This window comes from Dermochelys coriacea, chromosome 9 (assembly GCF_009764565.3).
Source record: "Dermochelys coriacea isolate rDerCor1 chromosome 9, rDerCor1.pri.v4, whole genome shotgun sequence".
NCBI lineage: Eukaryota > Metazoa > Chordata > Testudines > Dermochelyidae > Dermochelys > Dermochelys coriacea.
This window is the reverse complement of record NC_050076.1, coordinates 50,807,016-50,823,038: the sequence shown is the minus strand read 5'-3', so window position 1 is coordinate 50,823,038 and position 16,023 is coordinate 50,807,016. Positions and strand designations below refer to the sequence as shown.

The 16,023-nt window shown below is 52.2% G+C and overlaps 1 protein-coding gene across 2 annotated transcripts in view; it reads left to right on the top strand.

The window, feature by feature from the left end:
* IGF2BP2 (insulin like growth factor 2 mRNA binding protein 2) overlaps positions 1-16,023 on the top strand; it is a 102,197-nt gene that overhangs the window by 75,380 nt on the left and 10,794 nt on the right. The window contains exons 11-12 of one of the 2 annotated variants that reach the window (XM_038416396.2): positions 5,637-5,705; positions 10,553-10,669. In XM_038416396.2, the coding sequence (XP_038272324.1) occupies positions 5,637-5,705; positions 10,553-10,669 (186 nt within the window). The remainder of the gene's footprint in view (positions 1-5,636; positions 5,706-10,552; positions 10,670-16,023) is intronic. The other variant, XM_038416397.2, reaches the window with a different exon arrangement.

Genomic DNA, 16,023 nt, shown 5'->3' with positions numbered 1-16,023 from the left:
GGGGGGAACCTGATAGTCTTCAAATACGTTAAGGGCTGTTATAAAGCGATCAGTTGTTCTCCATGTCCACTGAAGGTAGGACAGGAAGTTCAATCTGCACCAATGGAGATTTAGGTTAGATATAAAGAAAAACTTTCTACCTATAAGGGTATTTCAGCTCCGGAACAGGCTTCCAAGGGAGGTTGTGGAATCCCCATCACTGGTGGTGTTTAAGAACTGGTTGCACAAACATCTGTCAGGGATGGTCTAGGTTTACTTGGTCCCATCTCAGCACAGGGGTCTGGAATTAATGACGTCTCGAGGTCCCTTCCAGCCCTGCATTTTGGTGGTTCTATGAAGCAGATTGTGAATCTTTCCTCCTCTTTGTGAGGGGTCTTCACAGTCTTTGTCAGTATGTGTCCATCGCTGCTCCGAAACTCCCACTGGGCATGCTACCCCGGGGGGTGGGGGTGGGGCCCTTTATCTGGGATGGCCTGTTAGGGGCAGGCTTCAGCTGTGACTTTGGCTCTTCCATGCTCTGCTGGTGTAACATGTTCTACAGCTGAAGGTCACTCAAAGCTTCATGTGCTTTGGCCAGCTCTCAAGTGGGGTGGGCTGATAGACACAGGACTTCTGCGCTCTTCATTCTGCACTGCCTCCCAACCCATTTCTGGTGCAACTCCAAGGGCGCTGTCCTCTGTAAAAGCCTGAATTACTTGGGGTGGGTTACCTCAGACACCGCCTGCCTGGCCATGCCCATCCTAGCTCTGGCTAAGCAGGGATCTGAGTACCCCATTAGAGCCCATGCAGGGTGATTCTCAGAAAGCAGGACAAGGCTCTTTGAGGTGGCAGCAAGAGAGACCTGAGAGAGGCTCCTGCAGGCATGCAGAGCAGCCCTTGGCTTGGAAGTGGATGAAATGTCATAAAACAGACATAGCTAGCGTGAGTAATGCTGAGTAATAGTTTCATCCTGGAGGAGGGCTGTGCATTTGGCGGTGTCAGACAACTTTGATGTCAGTTCATGGGAACTGTGTTTATTACTTGATTGTTTCAAAACAAGTGGGATCATTTTTTAACCAGCCATGCTGGCGTTGCCCCGTTAACGGTGCAGCCGTGCCTTTCAGAGGTGGGATTGTGATGACATGCACAGCCACTGCACTCTCTGGAGACGCGAGGCAAAACCAACCCAATCAGACCAGTTTTCAAAAACAGCCCCTGGCTGTGCCGCAGCTGGGACTGCCTGGGCCCAAGCAGACAGGTGCCAGCCACGCCTTGGAGTGGACACTTCACTCTCTGTGCCTGTGTGTCCAGAGTTGGGACAACTACCTTGGCATCCGTTTGTGAAAGTGGATAGAGAGCCCAGAGCCGTATATGATAAGTGACTGTGTGTTCTGAGCTGTGTTCTTCCTAGTCTGCCTGCACAGTAGGTGGACAGAGATGCATAGATAAAACATGTTGAGAGGATTGTACGATCAGCTTGATTTGCTAATCTGGAGTGATTATTTCATACCTTCTTGATTTTTGGATAGCACTGCAGGAAATCACAGAGCTGGCTTTTAACTCCTGCAGATAAACCCCTGATCTACAGCGTGTCTAACACTCTGTGTCACCATTTCAGTTCAGCCGCTGTAACTATTTGGAGCTGAGAACAAGTCTATTTACTTTTATTAGTTTTTTCTGAAAACTGTAGCAGCCGAGTGATCGGAGAGGGATGGTGAGTTTTACACCATTCAGAGTTGAAATATTTGGGTGATGGTGCAGAAAAGACACAAAATGTTGACTGCAAAAACAGCGTGTGTATATCTGTGTCCATGCTTTTCTGCGTGGTGTATTTTTGTGAGTGTGTGTTTTCCTCATGAACACTGCATGTCAATGTTCACATGTTCTTAGGACTGGTGCATTACTTTGGGAACGTGCATATGATACAAGGGAGGAGCATACATTCCCAGCAAACTCCTGTGACCCCCAAAGCCCCAGCAAGGCTACTTGGCAGTTTATTTTTAGAGGAAAAATTAAATGATTTATTATGCCAAATATAAAAAGTGCTCCAGGCCAAGTGTTGGCTCCCTGCCCTCTCCTTGTCAGTCTAACCACGAGTGGAGAGGTTAGCTACTAAGCTACTTCCTTCCCTTCTGTAATGTTTCTTGGGCAAAGGGGGAGGAATGGTAAATAGTCCTGTTCCCATTCTGATACCTATAGATGTATATGCACAACAGGTGGGGAATGGAGTGAAATTAGAGAGAGGGCATAGTATTGAAAGAATGTACCACTCAGAAGAGCTCTCCTGGGAACCAGAGGGTACATGTGTGTGCATGGGTGGTGTGTGCGGGAGGGATGGGGGGATACAGACTTGTATGTTAGTGCTATGCATGTGCATTCCCGTCTGAGAGGTACAGTTCTGCCTCCATCCGCCCAGACAAATGGGCCCATTGACCTACAAGCAGCTAGCGTTGTTAGTCTCTGTGCATTTTGAGTCTGTCACTTTGTGTCGCTCTGTACAGTCATAGCAGACGTGAAAGAGCTACAAACGCCTGGCTGTATCCCGCAGATCTCCTGCAATGAGTGAGGTGACAGCTGCTCGTGATCAGCCCCCCGAAGATCTGAGGCACACTGTTTTAGAAAAAGGGCTAAAACATGCAAAATTCACCCTGCTGCCCAACGAACTGGGCTCTGTTTGGTTTTTTTATCAAAACCTTTGTAAGGCGATTTGCAAACATCTATTGTATAAAGTTCAGTCAACCAAAAGGGAGAGAGTCCTCAATGGAAATCCTATTGCAAATTAAGGCCAAATAATACATCCATGTGCACTTTGATATCAAATATGCCTGATTGGAGATGCTTGGGTGACTGAAAAGTTGAATGGAATTAATGCTCATGGAATCAAGGTTTAGATGTTTCACTTGGTGGCTTTAAATCCTTTCTAATAAGCCAGGACATGGAGAAGCCATTTTTGTTTGCAGTCTTTGCTCCTGGAGGGCCAGGCACTCCTGGTGTTCCGGCAGAGACTTCTTGCGCTAGCCAGTGATATGGCAGGCAGCGCAGACACCTGTGTCAGCCGCACACAGTAATATCAGGTGACACTATCTGAGGCTGCTGCAGATCAGCAAAAGCCCCACCGAGTTGTGCAATGTTTCTGTTGAGGGTATTGCAAAAATGGACTTAATGAAATACATAACGCAAGGATGTCTCAGCAGAGCTATGCGGGTCTCCCACAAAAGCACTGTTCGGTGGGGCATACACGTCTTGTATTCGTCAATACGTGCACACATCAAGTCGTCTGTTTCTTGTGCCTCCAAACTATTCAAGCTCTAACGGCTTCCCCCGGGAAGGCGAATGCACTGAGAATGGCTACGGGCTTTGTTCGGATGCTGTTTGTCTGTTGAATGTTTGGAGACAGCCCCTTGGTGGACAGCAGGCCACTCTGCCATTTTTGTTCTGTGTGTGTGTTTACGGATGTGAGTGCGGAGGATGGTGTGGCGGCCGGCCATGTGGCCTGGTGGGTAGGACAGTGGCTTGGAAATCAGGAGACCTGGTTCTGATCCTGGCTCTGCCACTCACCTGCTTGGTGACCATAGGCAAGAGGCTTTACCTGTTTACCTCAGTTTCACCTCTGTAGAGCGTGTTCTGTGTCTTGCAGTAGTGCCCCTTTGTACCTGGCACTGGACAGTCCCTCTCCGGAAAAGGTTGCAGTCTACACAGACCAGACAGGGTAGGGGCAGGGGTGAAACGTACCAGCCAAGGGACCAGACTGACCCCCCTGAGTGCCTGCCCAACCCCCAGCCTGCACAGGAGACCCATGCCCAGGGGAGCTGTGAGTGTGACAGGAACAGAGAGGATGGGAGCCAGTGTTGAGCACAGCATGGTTGCCTTGCTGCCTTCACACGCAAAGCTCTGTAATCCCAGCCAGCCTGCTACGCCCCAGCTCTGCTGCATCAGCTGGAGATTCACACTCAGAACTTGTCTACACTATAAAATTCAGTCGACCTATGTTAGTTCAGTTTACAGCCCCCACAGTGATTACTGCTGTTTTTTGTATCCACGCTACCCTGCTGTCGGTGGTGCGTGTCCTCACCGGGCAGGCTTCCACCAACTTAAGAGGGGTAGCGTGGGGGCTCGGAGCCTGAGCTCACAGCTCCGCACAGAGCTCCTTGCTGGGACCCAGCTTCCCCCAACACCCGCGGCTCTCAGCTCCCCGCCAGGAGTCCAGAGGCTGCCCAGGATCCAAATGCGGAGCTCCGTGCCTGGAGCCCAGGTGTCTGCCTGGCTCCCAGCAGGGAGTGGGGAGCCAGGAGCCCCAGGAGTCAGCTGGGCTCCCAGTGGGGAGCTCTGCGCCCAGAGTGTGGGTGGCTGCCAGGCAGCCAGCGGGTAGCTAGGAGCCCAGGCCAGGTTCCAGCTGGTTAGCTCTGCGGGGAGCTGAGAGCCCGGGTGGGAGCGGGTTCACAGCTGGAGCCCCCACATGCCCTGGGGCGACAGCCCCAGCTGTGAGCCCAGCACTGGGTTCGCAACGGAGAACCTACCAGCCTTTCTTGTCAGTTTCACAGCTTCCTTGTGGACCTGTGACATTGACAAACAATAGCTGATGTAAGTAAGGCAACATCTACAGAGACGCTGCGTCGCCTTAACTACACCATGTAAACCCTACACCCCTCGTGGAGGTGGAGTTATCATGTCGGTGTAGTAGGGCACTTACTTCAGCAGGAGCAAGACTGTAGTGTAGACACTGACTAGGTTGATGTAAGGCAGCTGTAGTGTAGCGCAGGCCTTAATTTCTCACACGCCTTAACCCTGATCCCTTCTCTGGTTCCGCTGCCTTTCCTCATGTCACCTAAGGTTTAACTGTGCCTAGGGTTAGACCTACCTGCATGAATCTTTCTCCTGGGAGGGATTGCTACAGGTGTTGGAGATCACGCTGTTTTCACCCTGTCCTAGTTGCAGTCATGCCCAACTTCCTCCTCCCTGCAGGACCAGGTGGCTAGTGCAGCCTGCTCCCTCCTCAGGGCCATTCGTCAAAGTATAAGATTCCTCCTGCCTTTTGCTGCCTCCTTTGGACCAGTTGGTGACACATTTTATTACAGTCCTGATCCCATCAGCAGCCAGGCCATAACTCCACCTCATGGCTCAGCTGTGCACTCCAGGTCAGCTGCAAGGTCTGAGCTTGAGCTGTCCCATGCCACTGAGCTGAGTGGGAGCAGGGTCAGGCCCTTGTTAGTTACCCCCATGTACATCCCTCGTACAGAGAGTGCTGTCATGGTGTGTTCATGGGGCAGCACCCTGCGGACTCTGGGTGCCAGCCCCTGCACAACCCTGGATGTTCTCTCTCCTTGTCTCTTGTCTCATTCTCCACTTTTCCACAAGCCTCCAACCTTGGGACCCCTCCTGTGGTGCGCAGCTCTCCCCAGGGGGACGCTGTCATACGCCAGGTGTGGGTGACTAGTGTATTTCCCTGGAAATATTGTGAAAGCAGGAAAGCAAGAGAGCTCCCTGTAGAAAGTACGGCAGGCACAATGGTAGGGGACGCAGGGAAGCCGGTGTATGTGCACACTGAGGTGCTGGGGGTAGATCCCCAGCAGCCAGCCCCCAGACGTAGCACAGGCATGGTGTGTACGGACCATGCTGTCTGGGAACCCGCACTGACTGTGTTTTCTTTCCTGCCATAGAGCCCCTCGGCATACCTCTCGGGTCTGTATGGAGCCTCCCCCATTGGCGCCTTCCCACAGCAGCACTCTGTAAGTGCCCGCTCTGCCCGTGCTGGCACCGCTCGCCCTGCTTGGCCGCCGCGTTCCTCTCTTGGCTGTGATTCTGTCCGGTGCTGCTCTGCCATTGCAGTGAGCGTGCCAGGTCAGTGCCCTCCTGGCAGCCGGCGGCAGTGATGCGGTCGCTGGAAATGAGGCTGTGGAATCCAGATGCCTGCAGGGAAACGTTGAGTCCTTTTCAGAGTCCGTTCCCACTCTCCTCTGCACAAGCCAGCACATCGGTGCCCGCGCTGGACTCCCCCCGCAGCACGGCATGGCCTGGGCAACTCTCCTGTGTCTCCGCAGGCCTTGGTGCCAGAGCTGTTCCAGTCCCCGGCACCCAGAGGCTTGGCAGCGCACTCTAACTGCATATGACATGACAAAGCCGAGCTCCCAGGATTTAAACCCAACTGCCAGAAGGAAGCAGCAGGAGCTGTGGTTTTCCTTTAGCCCCCAAGAATTCCCCTCTGTCCCACTCCCACCAGGTGGCCCATGGTGCATTTACTGTCTCCCCATGTGTGCTCAGCGAGGAAGGGGGGTGATGAACTGAGCCTTTTAAAGGGCAAGTCAAGGACACTTGGCAGCACCTTCCCTGTACCGGGGTGCAGAATGATGGGGGCCTTTCCCCTGCAAGGGGCACACGGGTACAGCTGCTGTGAGGGTGGGATGGCTGATGCAGTGCGGCGCCAGGTGCTCCTGATGAGCATGCAGAGAGCCACAAGGAGAGCACTGGGTCCCTTGTGTTGCTGCTCAGCATCTGTGGGCAGCAAGGCAATTCCAGCCCAGCTCTTCCACAGGAGGCTCATGGGTGGGGAGCCCTAGCGGCTTCCCCCCCCACCCCTCCGGAGCAGGGTCTGTAGTGCTGGCCTCCCTGAAAGTCTGCCCCAGCGGAGAACATGGGTTTGTGCTTGCGCTCCTGAGCTTTGTCCCTGAGAGTGGTTCATCACCAGACTCTCTCTGACCCTGAGCCACTTCCCCAGTGCTAGCCCGGTCCCGGGATGAGCACAGAGCCAGCGGTTTGGAGATCTGCTTGGCCAGGGCTGGAACTCAGACTGGGGGCTGAAGCCACCTCTGCCTGCATATCAGGCTGCAGGACAAAGCCTCAGGAGGAGGCACCATCTGCCTCAAGCTGAGAGATCCCTGGGAAGAGCCTCAGCCGTAGGCTAAGGCAGCATGTGTTCTCCTCACAGGAACCACTGGCCTAGGGCTCCGTGCTCCGTGAAGGGCTTGCAGCCTTTACAGACAAGAGCCAGAGATGAGTGACTCCCCGAAAACGCCCTGCTGCCACCACATCTGCCATTGCCTCACGATTTACCCTGGTTGGACCGTCAGCCTAGAGGCGCCACTGCCCCTTCATCTACTGCCCTGGCACAGTGCCAGCCTCTCCACACAGCGCCCTGAGCACCTCAACCCCACCTGCTAGATCTGGCCCTTTCACTGCTTGGCTCCAGGCTGGGACACTGAGCCACACGGCCCCAGTGAGAGGCAGACAGAATCCCACCCACTCCGTTTATGTAGGCCCCTAATGCTACCCACCTGGGCTGGAATCAGGCATGGCCCTGAGAGAGCAGGCTAGGTACCTCCGTCTCCTGAGCCATCTGATGCCTGGGGAGGTTGTAAAGCTGTCACGTGCTCCAGGCTCCGAGTGGGCATTTGCACATGGCCGTGGCCGCAGGTTGTTTCTCCGTTCCTCCGCTGCACATGGGAGCTGCTACGGCAGCTTTCCTGGGCAGCTTGTTGCTGCTGCCATCTTTGTGCCTGTGCCCTTTTGGGGGGGCAGAACCCCAGGCTGGGAGCTGCCTCAGGCGAGGTGTTAGATAATGGACACACCCCTCTGGGCCAGGCTGTTCACCTGGGGGAGAAGTTGTGGGTGTTTGTGCCCATTGGGGGCAGAGCCACATGCAGATCCTTGGAGGAAAGGAGTGTGACCTGGGGTCCTGTGCTGAGCCCCGGCAGAGACAGTAAAAGAGCAAGAGCCAGCATTTCCCCAGAGAGGAGCCTGAGGCTTCACTCCTACAGCCCCACTCAGCCTTCTGAAAAAGAGCCAGTGTCCATTGTTGCTAGGTTTGGAATGGGCCTTGGAATAAATGGTGGGTGCAGCCCATGGATGAGGAGACCGGGACTGACACCTACTCAATGCCTTCCTGCAGCACCCACCAATGGCTGCTCTGCATGCCGGTTCTGTGCCAGTACAACTCCGTCTGTATTGGATGTCCTGGCGCTTTCACTAGACCAGTATAAACTTGCAGCCCTACCCAAAATAGCTAAATCAGAATCAAAACTGTGTGTAGAGCAACCTCAAATACTACTTGCTTTTACCAGGGGCCTCTGAGCTACCAGCACAACAGAATGGCCTTTAAATCTGCTGTAAGCCCTACCTGGGGGCCTTCTTTTCCCTCTCCCTTTCACCACACTGGCAGTGTTTAATGATAATTATGGTGTTTTAGCCAGTCAGAGGCACACATGGTGGCACATGCTCTTCCTTCTAGCGCTTAGGGAAGGAGGCTTTGAGAAACGCTCAGCAGTGGGTTGGATTGTTGAACCTTTTAAACGTGGCACGATTGGATTGTTGGTTTTACCAAATCAAAACGTTGCATGAAGCAGCCGAGATGAGAAATGCAGATGGTAAAAACCAAGAAGCCATCAGGAGAGAATGTTCACAGGCCCGGGGAGGCCGCCTAGTTCTAGAGGGATCTCGAGGATCCTAGGGAAGTTTGGATTAAGAATTGGCAGGTCTGTTGGGTGTGCTCCAGATTCTATGCTGAACATGGTGTGTCAGCACTAACTAGGGACTTCTGAAAAGGGGCCAGTGGCCTGGCCTTGGTGGATGTGGAGTGGCCCCCGAATAAGGTCATAAAACCATTGGTTGGTAGATGCTGCAATCAGAGGTGGAGGCCACATTGCTATGTGTGCATAGGAACCACAGCCAAAGCTGTGGGTATGGCTTCTGCTTCAGAGAAGTGAGTTTTGCTTTTTGAAACATAGAAATTGCCGGCTCTGGAGATCAGCGCCCTTCATCACCCGGGCAGGGGTTGCTGTGGTTGTGGTAGGCTAAGATTTCCCTCATCACCATGCCAAAATCACAGGAGTCGGTAACGCTGCCTTTCCCCCAGCCCTTCCTCCAGCCTGTCCTTCTCTGAGCGCCGGGGTGCACATGTACTTGAGGACCCTGCATCTTTGAGGGTCTTCTAAGCCAGAACGACAGAGGGGGCTCTGGTAAAGCCTGCTGAGCAAGGTGGTGTGTCCCTCTCCAGACCCAGCTGGTGAGCAGCAGGAGAGGAGGGCTGTGGAGTGTGCATCCATGCTCACCTGCTGTGTGTGAGTGCGGCCCCCCGGCTGCCCTGGGAATGAGTGTGGTGTGACATGGAATTGGGGGCGGGGGGCAGGTCACCGTGGTCTCTGTATTCATGTCGCTTGGGTCAGCTAGTCTGAGAAGGCAGGTGTCTCACGGGGCTTTCAGAAGGGGGAAGGGCCGCGCATCCAGAGACGCACATTTCCATGACCAGTCGTAGCAGCACCGTAGCATTTCCTGCACGACTGTGTCTGGGAGTCGGCCTAGATTTCTAGCCATCGCACTGTGTTCTGGAGCCATTTGCATTGCTCAGAGGTGTCCTCAGGGTAGTCAGCCTCAGCCTCCCAAACAGGCCCTGCTTCGGTCAGTCTGTCTGAAAAGCAAGGAAGGGGGTTCATTTAAGCAATGCTCAGAATATGCTTGGCTGCCATCAGCTAGTTCTGCCATCAGGCGCAGCAGTGCTTCAGTTGATTTCTTAAGGAAATTGCTCTCCTAGACCTACCACCAGCACTTCCTGTCACATTCTCCCGTGGGGCCCGAGCCAGCAGCTTGGCTGAGTAGTCCCATTGTGACTGGTGCGATTGCCTGGGTACAAGCTGCAAGAGCAGGCCTGACGGTAGTAAGGGAAGATTCTTTTTATGCAGGCTCTTGACCTGTGTATCACTTTGTGTCTGAGCCACGTTATCTGGGTGACTTCTGTATGCCGCTGTGATTATGACCTGGGCCTGCTCCAGTTGCAGTTCTCAGTGGGAGTTCGAAGAGAAGTGGGCTGGGCCCTCCATCTCCCCCAGATCTCACCTCTCTGACTATGTGTCAGCCTGAGAGCCTGTGTGGAGACCCGCGCTTTGGAGACTGTGCTGTGTGCGCCTACGTGGCGAGCAGTGGACCTGTCGTGTTAGCGTTACAGCCCATCGCCTTGGAAAGGGCTCGGAGCCCTTTGCCAACGCTCACTGAGCAAGCTTCGCTCGCCTGCAAGACGGATAAGGATCTTCAGTTGAAGTCTCCGGTCTGTTCTGTGTAGGTCCTCAGGCTTGGCCCTTCCAAGCCAGGAATCTCATTTTTGTGGGCTGTGGGGGTTAGAGCACACAGAAGCTGTTCACGTACGTGTGCGTGAAGATTTCGTTTGCGCTTCTCTCTCCTGCCCTGTGTCTCACTGCATTGTGCCACACGCAGATCGCATCCCTTGCATGCTGCCCTGTGTGCCCGCTTGTTTATGCATCATCTGAAAACTCAAATGCCCATTCAGATATTTAGATGCCTTCCTGGGGTGTGACATTTCAAATATCTAGGTCTTCATAAGCAGTGAAATCCATAATAATTAGAGAAACCTGCCCACCCCCGTTATAGGAGAAGAGCATGATTTCATGGGCATTTTAGAAATGCTCAGCTTTGCAGATTTCATTTCTCCCGCAGAGGGCAAATCAGCTGTACCCTGATTGCATGTGTCTGAGAGCTGCAAAATGATGCCCTGCCCGCCAAGTGGCTGGGAAAGCAGCAGGCAGGCTGGGTTCCATCTGAGATCTCTCTATTTGTCTCTCTCTCCTCTCAGTTGCCCGCACAGGAGGTTGTGAATTTATTCATCCCGACGCAGGCAGTGGGTGCCATCATTGGGAAGAAAGGCCAACACATTAAACAGCTGGCGAGATTCGCTGGCGCCTCTATCAAGGTAAGCAAAGAGCCTTGCTGGCTGCCTTCATCCCCACCGTTGTCCTCCTCTCGGGTGTTTGTCAACCAACTACCCAGCCGACACGGAGAAAAGAATCGGTACCTTGAGACACTGGGGCTCAGAACCCAAGTCCTAAATCCATTTCAGGCTTTGGTGCCAAATGCTTCTTTTCTTCATTTCTGTCCCCCTGCGGGCTCTGATCTCTCCCCTCACTCATCATGTTGATGGTGACATCCTCTCGTGAGCCAGCGAGGGGATGTCACTTCAGAGCGTCTGCCATCCTCAAATCTCTCAGCTTCCGTGAGCTACAGGGGGTGGCGCTGAAACCTGTACAGCTCTTCTGGTGTGGGGAATACTGCAGCAATGGTGATTAGCTGACTACTCACAGGGAGGCATTGTACCAGTGCTGCTGGCCTCCAAGTGGGTGAATGGAATGGTCCTCACCTCACTGCTAGGGAAATGGAGGGGCAGAAATGCAGTATTCAAACCTGACCGCTTCAAAATGAGACATTTGTCAGAATGGCTCCATTTTCAGCCGGTCCGCACTGAAAGTGACGGGAGCGGCAGGTGCTGAGCCGCTCTGACAGGCAGGTGCCTCAATATGGACCTACCTGCCTAATATGATTCCCCCTTGTTTGAAATTGTTGGTCATAAGTTTGAAGTGATTTGAGTAAGGCGGTGGTGGTGCGGCTAGAATCTCCTGCCTCCCCGTCCTACTTTAACCACTAGACATACTAACCCACACCAGAGGTGACGCACACCTGCTACCAGTGATGCCTGTCTCTTCAGTGCGGCTTCCTTCCCCATGACCCAGTCCTTGTTTTACTGGAGCCACTTGGGGAGAAATCTGAGTTCAATCTGACCAGTGTCCGGGTGCTAAGGAGCTTTGGAGAAAAGCATGCCAGTGTGAAACCCTCAGAGCTGCGTCCTGTGTGCAGAGTGTGTTTCTGGTTGAACAAGAAAGCTGAGAACACAAATACTTCTTTAATGGAATAGCCCCCATGTGCTTTCTAGTGCACAATTATCAACCATCAGGGAAGCTGAATGGACGGGGATGTTTAATGCTGGACGCAGACCAAGACCGCTCACAGGTCAAGTCCCCCTAAGATCCTTTAGAAAAAGTATGGTCACTTGGTAGATAAAATAGTTTGCCGTGGTTGAATCACTGTAACAAGAGACAGGGAGTCCCCTTTCCTGGTGTGAAGGACTCACTTCACTCTCTCACCAGGAATCATTTATTTTTGCCCATCACAAGGCAGCAGCAGAAGAATAGGGTACAACCCAGTACATTTTTCATGGTGAAAGTGCACCTGTGGAAGAGCCAGCAGGACACTCACGCAAATAAAACGGGAGGGCAGCACAGCACCCTTACTCCCTACATTTGGAGGACATCTCTCCATCTCTTTTTTTTCTTAGTTTTTCTTATCTCAGAAAAGATATATTGGAATTGAAAAAGGTACAAAAAAGGGCAACAAAAATGCTTAGGGGTATGGAACGGCTTCCGTATGAGGAGCGATTAATAAGACTGGGACTTTTCAGCTTGGAAAAGAGACGACTAAGGGGGGATATGATGTGGAGAAAGTAAATTAGGAAGTGTTATTTACTCCTTCTCATAACACACGAACTAGAGGTCACCAAGCAAAATCAATAGGCAGCAGGTTTAAAACAAACAAGAAGTATTTCTTCACACAAAGCACAGTCAGCCTGTGGAACTCCTTGCCAGAGGATGTTGTGAAGGACAAGAGGATGACGGAGTTAAAAAAAGAACTAGGTAAGTTCGTGCAGGATAGGTCCATCAATGGCTATTAGCCAGGATGGGCAGGGATGGTGTCCCTAGTCTCTGTTTGCCAGAAGCTGGGAATGGGCAACAGGGGATGGATCACTTGATGATTACCTGTTCTGTTCTTTCCCTTTGGGGCACCGGGCATAGGCCACTGTCAGAAGAAAGGATACTGGGCTAGATGGACCTTTGGTCTGACCCAGTATGGCCATTCTTATGTTCTTAGTTACTTCCCATCCACTTCCCATGCTCCCACTGAACCCGATGTTGGGGGAGTGACCTGTGGAGTGCCCCCATCCATGCTCTCAGAGCAGTGTTCTCTGCCCACTGTGCAGTGCTGCTTGGGGTGGCATGGAATATGCATGGCAGCTATCTAGAAGGTGCTGAGCACCAGTTTACTACCTGAGGGTCTGTCTTCACTGCACAGTTAATCCAGGTGTGATTCAGGTTTTAGCCAAACCTCCCTACCACACAGAATAACCTCTGACCTGGGTCTGGAGGTGTTTTAAGCCCTGGCTAGCTAATCCAGGGGGTAAGTAGAGCCCAGTCTCCACTTGAGCTCAGGCTGGAATCTTCCCTTTGAAGTGAGGACAGGCTAAATCACTCAAGTGCTGATAGGCCTCCAATCCCTTCCCACAATCCCACCTCTCTACTCCTTCCCCCCCACCCCCAAAGGAACAGAAAAGTTTGTCTGCATTCAACTCAATTGCCTGGGAATTAATCCTAGAGTCTTAGCACAAAGACCCATGGGATGTGCCTCCAGACACACTGGAGTCAGAGTGCCCATGTTCCCTGGAGGGACTATTGGTGACGGGACTCCAGCAGAACAGGCAGTGCGGGGAGCTGGGCTGGAAGCAACGCAGCCACTTGGACAGAGCCATGCACAGGGTTTAAGAAAGTTCCACTTGTTCAGCTTACCCGCCTCCAGCCTCACTCTTTACAAATGAAACATGTGGGCAGCACCGAAGCGGTGAGTTCTCTGCAGGATAGCAGCTGGCGGCGTGAGCCGTGGCACTCGGTCTGACACACCCCAGCCCTGGATTGTGCAGACACAAACCTAGCCCAGCGATGGACCCAGCGGGAGGAGGAGCTGAGCTTTGTAGAGACCTGGCCATGTAGGAGGACGACAACAGGAAAGTGAAATTGCTACTTTACCATACTAGGGAACAGAGCAGAGCGGTCGGCACCACTCTGAAGCTCAGCATGGCCTCAAGCCTCACAGCAGTGACCTATTGCTTCCCAAAGCAGAACAGAAGTGCAGAGTGACTAGAGACCCAACCTAAGGGAAGGTGATGGACCCCTATGCTACTGCCTTACACACACTGGCTTCCACATGCGATTCTGGGGACTTATCAGATGCCCTGATTCAGCAGCACTTGGGATCCCGCCTGCGGGAGCAGCTGCTCTGGGAAGGTGATCTCGGACTAGACAGATGCTTAGATATGGGACATGCAGCGGAAGTTGCAAGAGAAAGGATGACAGCCCTAGGAGACACAACAGCCCCAGAAGTATGTGGCACTGAGAAAACAGCAATGGCAAGGAGCCGGCCAGGGCTCCATGAGATGAATTTACCTAGGGAGACAGCATGAGTAGGTAGAGATGGGCCCTGTGCTAGGATAGCATTGTAAGGAACAAGACCAGCTGAACCAGTTTGGGCAAAGCAGACAAAGATCTTCAAAGATTGTCAGACTTGTACAAGATGGGCGTATCGGGCTCAGGCAGTTGGGACAGGAAAGCAGAAAGAGAGAGTACCAACCTTCGTTCATGCACCAATGTTAACAAGGAATCACCCTGTGCAATTTCAGCTGGAAAGCGGGGTCTCCTCGAATGTGATTCCTCGGGGTGAATTGGACTCACACCCATTACAAAGAGCAGGTGCAATATAATAACGTAATAATAATGAGAGCACAATGCAGCCCTAGAAAAAAATGTTACCTCATAGTAATTAGCCTGGAAAAAAACAACTGGTGCCAGCTGAAGATTGTGGTGGCCAATGGTAAGCACCACAGACCCATCTTGGTGCATGCAGCCGTACAAGCCTTGGATGTGACCGAGGGCAGCATCAGAATTTCACAGCTGCAGAGCAAGAAGAAAAAGGGGGAGTCCCAGGGTCAATGGAGGCAATGGCAAAAGCATATGGGGATGTTTTCCAAAGCAACGGGCCTAGCAGGAAAGCTGCGCCTGGAAATAGACTCCACAATGGAACCTGTGCACTTACCACAAAGGACAGCTCTGGTAGTTCTGTGTAATCCAGGGCACAAGGAGCTCAATAGTCTGCAGAGTGGGGGTATCATAGCACACGCAGAGGCCAGTATAGCCTCAGTAAGCAGCGTAGAGGTGTATAGAAGCCATCAGGCAAATTACACATCTGCATAGACCCAAAGGCACTGAAACAGGGACTGAAAAGATGACCCTATCCACTGACCACCATTGATGCCATCTTGGAAGAACTCTCCAAAGGGGAATCTTTATGGTCTCTGATGTAAGGAATGGGTTTTGGCAAATAAACTGGCTGACAACCTTTGCAACATCATTTGGTCACTACAGATGGCTGTGCCAGGGTAACCAGATGTCCTGATTTTATAGGGACAGTCCCAATATTTGGGGCTTTTTCTTATATAGGCTCCTATTACCACCCCACCACCACCACCACCCTCTATCCCAATTTTTCACACTCGCTGTCTGGTCACTCTAGGCTGTGCATGCTGATGGACATAAGCCCAGCACCAGATGTGTTCCAAAGAAGATTCATCCAAGTGCTGGAAGGACTACCTGGGGTGAAAATAATTGCAGATATCCTCATTGTAGGTGAAGAGAGCAACAATACAGAAGCTGAACAAGACAATGACAGAAAACAACAGACTTTTCTACAATGATGCTGGGACAAAAACATAAAACTCAACTCGGGGGGGAAAAAAGCAACTCAAACAGCATGAGATGCTGTACACTGGACACCAGCTCACAGCAAGGGCACTGAAAGCAGATCCCAACAAGCTCAAGACAAGCTCCAGTGGGTGTGAAAGGGGTACAGCGGTTTGTAGGAATGACAAAATGTTCTGTCCAAGTTCTGTCCACACCTGGCTGCAGTAGTGGAACCCATACAACAGTACCTGAGGCAGGATATTGAGTGAGACTGGGCAAGTCCCCAACAGCAAGCATTGGACACGTTGAAACAAATTATAATGGATGCCCCCGTCCTGAAGTACTACCAGGCAGGAGAGCTGTCTCCCAAAGAGGCTACAGAAAAAGACATCCAACCACGGAGGCCGGAAGATGAAAACCAACTTCTGGTAGGAGCAGAACCATATTTTCAAATGAAAGATGAACTAAAAGTGTAGGTTGGAATCATATTTTGAGGACAGAGAACTGTCGTCCTTGCCACAGTATGGAAGGATGTCAGGCAATAAATTCACACCTGGGCATTGATAGCTGTCTGAGCCCAGCTTGAGAGTGTACTTACTAGCTGTGAATGGATACACAACTCTGCCCATGGATAGAAGGGAGGGATAGCTCAGTGGTTTGAGCATTGGCCTGCTAAACCCAGGGTTGTGAGTTTAATCCTTGAGGGGGGCCA